Source organism: Carica papaya, chromosome 8 (genome assembly GCF_054855325.1).
Source record: "Carica papaya isolate Zhongbai chromosome 8, ASM5485532v1, whole genome shotgun sequence".
Taxonomy (NCBI): Eukaryota; Viridiplantae; Streptophyta; class Magnoliopsida; order Brassicales; family Caricaceae; genus Carica; species Carica papaya.
This window is the reverse complement of record NC_142316.1, coordinates 4251563-4258715: the sequence shown is the minus strand read 5'-3', so window position 1 is coordinate 4258715 and position 7153 is coordinate 4251563. Positions and strand designations below refer to the sequence as shown.

Genomic DNA, 7153 nt, shown 5'->3' with positions numbered 1-7153 from the left:
CAAGTTTAGCACATGCTCAAGCTTGGATAAGTAATGAGCGTAGACCTCTACTAGATGACCTTAAGTGAAGTCGTACCTTCTCCATTTCTTCGAAAACCTTTGGCCTACTTTGCCCATGCTCAAGTGAGGGATGGATGTAGGACGCCTGTAGGGCCTTAGTAAAAAAATAGAGAGTAAAATAGACATATTCAAGTATTTTAAAATTTTTAATTTGAATTGAGTCTGTCTTCTCAATTCTCATATTATATGATTATTGTATTATTTATTTTTAGTTAATATAGTTTTTTTTTAAATAAAACTCACTTAATTTTAATGTTATTTTGATAATTATTAAAATATATGATATAATGAAATTAACGAAGAAGTGAAAGTTGAGAAGCTTACCTGGTTAGAGTACGCGCCACGCTATGGGCTTTAGAGGCAAAGAATTCGTGCGGCATTTCCAATAAACTCAACAGTCGCCGCCTCTAGCGTGAACAGATTAACGGCTGCGATGACGAGTGGAGAGCCAACGGTGCAAATCAACGGACTGAGATTTACCTACCCAGGAATCGACGGCCATCCGCCGCAGGGAAGCACTCCTTTAATCGAAGATTTCTCCCTTATACTAAATTCTAGTGAGAGGTGCCTACTTGTCGGTTCCAATGGCGCTGGTTAGTAATCACTTCAAATTTAAAGATCACCCTCTGCCCCAATCCGCATTTCCCAGCACTCAAATTGATGGAAATTGTGGTTTTATGACAGGGAAAACAACGATCTTGAAACTATTGGGAGGAAAACACATGGTGGAACCACAAATGGTGCGGGTGCTGGGAAGATCTGCTTTTCATGATACAGCTTTAGCGTCGTCTGGTGACCTCTGCTATCTTGGAGGAGAGGTTTGTATCCCTTGTTTTTTCTCCTTTCTTTGTGCTTCATGTGCTGTCAGATTATTCAAATTGAAGGGGAAGCGAAATTTGTGGATTAGAGCTAGTAGATTATTGGTTATTAACTTCTATCTTTGTTGTTGAAACTTTCAATTTTACTTTTCTCGCTTCTGCAGTGTATAAGGCACTATATGCATATTGAGAAACATGTGTTAAGTATAATCTAGTGTTTCAATTTGGCTCGTATATGTATATGTTTGAGCACTAGCCTTATACTATATTGCATTACAGGTAATTGTCTGTTTGGAGGACAATTTGAATGAAAGCTGGTGACCTTGATTGTGGTTTCTAAGGTTTAATACTAACTGATATGAAGCTTTTCTTTTGCAGTGGAGGCGAGATGTTGCTTTTGCGGGGTTTGAGGTTCCGATACAAATGGATGTTTCAGCTGAGAAAATGATTTTTGGAGTAGCAGGTATTGATCCTTTGAGAAGAGCGGAGTTAATCAAGGTAAGTAGTAATATAGTTCCTAATAAATTTGTAAAAGCTTCCTAGGCACCTTGGTATGCATATAGTCGTTTTGTGATGGGAACTAGTAGCTGAAGTTGAAACTAACCCATCGACGGTAGCATTGCTACAAAAAAACGTTGAAGTGACAAAAAGAAGGATTTGAAATGGTAAGATTGGTTTAAGGATGACTCTGTAAAAATTGATTATTCTACAAACTATACTTGCTTTGCATGAGAATGAATATGTTTTTAACCAAGTGGGTCATAGTATCCTTTCAGATGCTTAACATGAAAATGGAAAGAATTAACTCGACAGAACTGGCAGACTAATTAATAAAAGTCTCATACACATAACATGTTAGTTGCTGTACCTTTGAGCTCTGTCATGACTATAAGGAAATGTTGATATTGAGGATGTTCTTTATATGCATAGCTTGGCATTTTTATTATGGAAGGAAGGGGCAGTATCTGTTGGTTCGCAGTAAGCAAATATTTAAATGGAAATTCATATGGAAATACTGTAAATTGAATGATGTATAAATCAAATATCAATTCCTTGTTCTATGATCCAAAATTCATGAGCCTGTTCAGTTACACCAATGATTCTGTTATACTTGGTGATTTTGTCGTTATTACTGCTCACTAACTTTGGTGGTATAGGTATTAGATATTGATCTTTCATGGAGGATGCACAAGGTCTCTGATGGTCAGAGAAGGCGTGTTCAAATTTGTATGGGTCTCCTGAAACCATTCAAGGTATCCCCATCCTGTACATGATGAGTCAAGTTCTTTGTTTCGCTGCTTTTACATCTACTTCATATGTTAAAATGCTTGGATATTTGTAAATATACTTATTTCAAGACTGTTCCTTTCTTCTATAGGTTTTGCTTCTTGATGAGATAACAGTTGATCTTGATGTGCTAGCCAGGGCTGACCTTCTGAAATTCCTAAGAAAGGAATGTGAAGAGCGAGGTGCCACCATCATTTATGCAACCCATATATTTGATGGTCTAGAAAATTGGCCAACACACATTGTATAGATCATTGCTTTGATGGCACTGCCATTCTTTTCTTTTTGTTTCCTTACCATGTAAAAGGAAAAAAATAATAATACTTTCATAATTTTCACGATGTCAGGTTTACGTGGCACATGGGAAGCTGCAATTGGCGATGCCAATGAATAAAGTTAAGGAAATCAGCAAGGTGTCATTGATGGTTAGTTTTTGATTACAAACTTTTCATCCTGGTCCCAAATCTAGTGGTTGTTTTGAGGTTACCAAATATGAAAGTCATTAGGTTTCTTAGAGTATGATTCGGAATACTTCTTGGTTGCTCTTTCTTTTTCAAATACAGTTCCTTCTCAAACTTAGATCTGTATATGATAATGTCTTGTTTTGAATGGGATAGCAGAGAACTGTGGAGAGCTGGCTTAGGAAAGAAAGAGAAGAAGAGAGGAGAACGCGAAAAGAGAGAAAGGAAAAGTTTGAAACACATGTTGAGGGAAGCCGTGTGGTAGGAGATCCAGCCCGTGCTGCTGTTCGAGCATTGAATAATGGTTGGGCTGCAGGAAGACTGCATGCCACTGTTGCTGGTGAAGAAAACTTTGTCCTTAGCTCAAACAGAGTTTTGAGGCAGTAAATAAGTTAAATATTAATGTTTACTGTACTTGGAGATTTCTACTGATGCCTTGGCAAGATGTACTTGTGGAGAACTCCCCCCCCCACAGCCCTACTATTGGAATTTTCAAGGACTCGCTAGTTCATACACTAACTTCTGTGAATTGCCTCTCTTCATAGCCAAACCTCATTGCATGAACATATAAGTTATCATGTTTGAATGGTGAGCTAGAGCATTCAATCTATTTCTTCTTTTAAAGTATGTGAAATGGATTGATGAATAAAGTTCACAAGAGTTGTTCCTAATTTCTGTAGCAGTAATTTTCTCTCTAGGCTTCTAAGTGTTTTTCTTTTGAGTAATTTATTATCACTTCTTTAAACTATAAATTTGTATATTTTGGATTTTTAGTTTATAGGAATAAGAAAGGCATGGCCTTTAGGAATTGGTTTTATTAAAAAATTTATGGTTGATCTAAGTAACTTAAATTGGTGTGCCTAGATACAATGTTTACACATTTGAAAATGTTCTAATTCTAAATATGGAATTAAATATTTATTTCTTTTTGTTTTAATTGTTCATTTTTGAACTAATTGTAAATAAATAGCAAATGAAGGAACAAGAACAAATCTTGTATGTGGAAATTAATTTATATATATATATATATATATATGCAATATACGTATCCAAATTGATTACTTTCACACACATAAAGATATAATTATTCATATTTCTTTGTTAATCATTAAATGAGTTCTAGTGCTATCTATATTAACTAATCAAGTTTCATTTTTGTTAATGCTTCTTCATGATATTAATAAATTTAAGGGTTTATAAATGAAAAACTATCTAATTATATAAATGAGTCGTAATGACAATATTTTTGTAGTAATGGATCGGATATTATTAAATATCAAGTTATTAACTATTTTGAAACAAAATATTATACTGTATAAAAATATTTATAGGCCAAAAAGGATTAGATTTAGGATTACGCATATATATTGAGACGGGATTTTAGCTTCTAAAAAAATTCATACATTTAATTGAGAATAAGATTTGAAATATTATACATATAAAAATTTGTACGAGAATTTACTTAGAGACTATGAATCTTGTATAACAGTATGTGAACCTAAAATGTATTAGTCAATTTCAAAATACCTTGAAATCCATTGCGAAATAGAAAAAAACAAATGTTAAAGCAGCAGAAAATTTCACATTTTGAAATACTGGCAAGATGACTAACATTGTCCCTAAAAAAAATGCATGAACTATAAATGAAAATGGTTGGGGCAGATTTAATTGTGAATAAAATTTCAAACTTCTCCTTTTGTGAATTATAATTTATGAGAGTAATTTTTGGCTAAATAATCAATTAGGGGTTAACGCAACAAATATAACTCGTCTTAGGTACGTTTATCGTCTAAATATTACATTTAAGTTTGGAAGAATTTAGGGATAAACTACATATTCTTTTTTGGTTATCAAAATGACACAACTTTTTTTTACTCTTATGAAGGTCTTATATAAGAGGTAAATTTATATAAACTTTTAATAAGAAAAATTTATACAATCAAAGGTCCTTTTTCATTTGTTTGCCTTTCTCAAGCAAATGATTACCCATGAAGAAGATTCACATTCACAAAAAAGAGTATTTACAAACATTGTGAAGTGAAAAAGAGGATGAAAGGCATTGAAAACACTTTGTAAAAATAATAAAATTACTTTTTAGGAAAAAAACGTGAACACAAAAAGAAGATGTAGAATAATTAAAGAGCTCGTTTAGATCTTAGTTAGATAAATCGTATGAGGAGCTAATGTTTATGTTCATCGAGTTATAAATGAATTTCACTTAAAGATATATTTATTGTATTCACTAATTTATAAGTAAAGCTGTAACGGCCCGAAAATTTAAAATGAAATGTATATTAAAAATATCAAATGCGGAAGCGAAGTCAAAAAATTCGATTAACATCCCTTACACTAAAACCAAAAACGTACTCACAAAATATAAAAAATCAAACTACCTAAAGGAGAAACTTGAAAGTAAAAGCTACGAATATAACTATGTAGTCTTTAGGCGTCCCCTTCGTCGTCCTCCTGCGGAACCGGCTCGGGAACATGTCTTCCTGATCTGAAATGATTAAATAAGGAATGAGCTACACTAGCCCAGTAAAGACATCACGATATCTCACCGTCACGGAGGTAAAAGTGGGTAGAAAACATAAAAAGACCAATGGAGCATAATTTACAACAAATTCTTTTATCAATAATAAATCCTTCACCATCCACTTACCTCGGTGAAATTCATAAAACAGTGTACGAAAGCAATAACATTATCATCATCATGAAATCATATATAAACTGTATAACATAATACTTATCAAGCCTTTCGTAATTCAATCGTTACACAACATATTTTCCTCATTTACGAGCCCACTAGTATCCATGGGGATCCATAGGGGTCCCGCTACCCGTTAACCCTTAACACTTGAAATCATATTCCAGGGCCGTCCCCATACCCCGTCCGGTATGGGCGCCAAAACTATAAACCTCATTACCCCGTCCGGTATGAGGGTGAAACGGGCCGTCCCCATACCCCGTCCGGTATGGGCGCCAAAACACATAAGATCTCCATACTCCGTCCGGTATGGAAGACCACAATCCTGGTAGGGTTCCCTACGGACCCGGTCCGTCCACCATCTCCCAGGATATCTAGTCAGGTTGACCACATTATACAATTACCCATTCACGTAATCTTTCATTCTCCTTTCCCTCAGTCAGCATTATCAATCCACATACAAACAAGCAAAACGGTAATTTATGCCAAACAGACAACATACAACATCAATGTCCCAGTCATTCAATCCATAATCAGTAAAACAGTAAAATATGCACACGAAACTATAAAATGAAAACATCAAACCTCATACTGCATTTAAAACTGTAAAACAGGCCAAATAACAGTTAACCGACAAACACACTAGACTCGGGCTCCATTAGCGACCTTAAGCAATTTCACACATTTGTTGATTCATGAAATACCGTTTTATCATTTATTGAACTTTAATACCGTGATAGGAAATAGGGTGAGGGGTCCTTACTCGTTTCGGGGTCCCAACACGGCTTCACAGTGCGCCTACAGGCTGTCCCTAATTTTTCCTGAATTTTTTCCGGGGAACTGAAATGCACTACTGGTACCTGCACGTGTTCCAAAAAATCCCAAATTAGGCACGGGGCCCCTTTTTGGCCAATATCGCAATTCCGGCACGGCGGCTCCGCCGTGCTCCGGCGACGGCGCCGCCGCTTACAGCGGCGATTCGCCTCGATTTGGCCATTTTCGGCCGTTTCCGGCCGAATTCGACCACACTTACATCGATCCTTGCGATAAAACAATCCTAGGGCCCTCGGGGGGCCAAAAAATTACGGAAAATCGAAGCTTACCGACGGCGGTGCTCTCGGGTACGGTGGCTCTCCGGTGAAGTTCGTGTTTTGGTGATTCGGCTCTGATCAACCTGTAGAGAAAAGAATGGTGATCACAGTGATATAAAAATTGCATCAAACGGAGGTCGGGAATGGCCTCATCGGAGGCAAAAACCGAGAAGGGGCGCGGCGGCGCCGCTGGATTTCGGCCGTGTTTTCCGGCCGTTTGGCCGGGATTTTGGCTCCGATTTGGCCACAGGGAAAATCAGCGTGGAAAAACGAGTCGAGGGTATGAAATTTACCTCGATCGGCGGTCGGAAATCTCTCCGGTGCGGCGGCGGGTGGCGGCGGCCGGCGTCTGGTTCGTCTTCTCCGGCGAGGGCAGGCGGCTAGGGTTTTTGTGGTCTGGTGTAGGGGTTCTATTTATACCCTTTTGCCTTTTGATCTTAGCCGTCCATTTTGTTTTAATCTGGGCCATCCGTACGCACGCTTGATCTGGGCCGTCCGATCGCGCGTACGCGGATCGCCAACGTGGTCCGTCCCCGGTCAACGTGGTTTTGCCACGTGGCAGGTCCTGGTTGGCCGGGATTGCTGACTGGGTCTGCTGATGTGGCTGCTGACGTGGCTTTTTTTTTTTCCCTCTTCCAATTCCCGGGCGTTACAACTCTCCTCCCCTTAAGGAAATTTGGTCCCCAAATTTGTCTCATTACTCTTGATCGAGCAGATGGGGATATTGGG

The 7153-nt window shown here is 37.7% G+C and overlaps 1 protein-coding gene across 2 annotated transcripts; it reads left to right on the top strand.

The window, feature by feature from the left end:
• The first annotated feature begins 364 nt into the window (after positions 1-364).
• On the top strand, positions 365-3297 carry ABCI20 (non-intrinsic ABC protein 9). 2 transcript variants are annotated; one of them, XM_088209778.1, is made up of 7 exons: positions 365-653; positions 745-878; positions 1257-1376; positions 2036-2131; positions 2257-2409; positions 2513-2590; positions 2783-3155. In XM_088209778.1, the coding sequence occupies exons 1-7, from the start codon at positions 494-496 to the stop codon at positions 3011-3013; spliced, it is 972 nt and encodes a 323-aa protein (XP_088065904.1). In that variant the 5' UTR covers positions 365-493; the 3' UTR covers positions 3014-3155. The 2 variants fall into 2 exon arrangements, with proteins under 2 accessions (XP_088065904.1, XP_021912504.1); XM_022056812.2 differs by having other exon boundaries at positions 367-653; positions 2786-3297.
• The last annotated feature ends 3856 nt before the right edge of the window (positions 3298-7153 follow it).

Coding starts and splice junctions, on each gene's coding strand:
- ABCI20 (XM_088209778.1), top strand. CDS start 494: ATGACGAGTGGAGAGCCAACGGTGCAAATCAACGGACTGAGATTTACC. Junction 654..744: donor TGTCGGTTCCAATGGCGCTG/GTTAGTAATCAC, acceptor GTTTTATGACAG/GGAAAACAACGATCTTGAAA. Junction 2,132..2,256: donor GTCTCCTGAAACCATTCAAG/GTATCCCCATCC, acceptor TTTCTTCTATAG/GTTTTGCTTCTTGATGAGAT.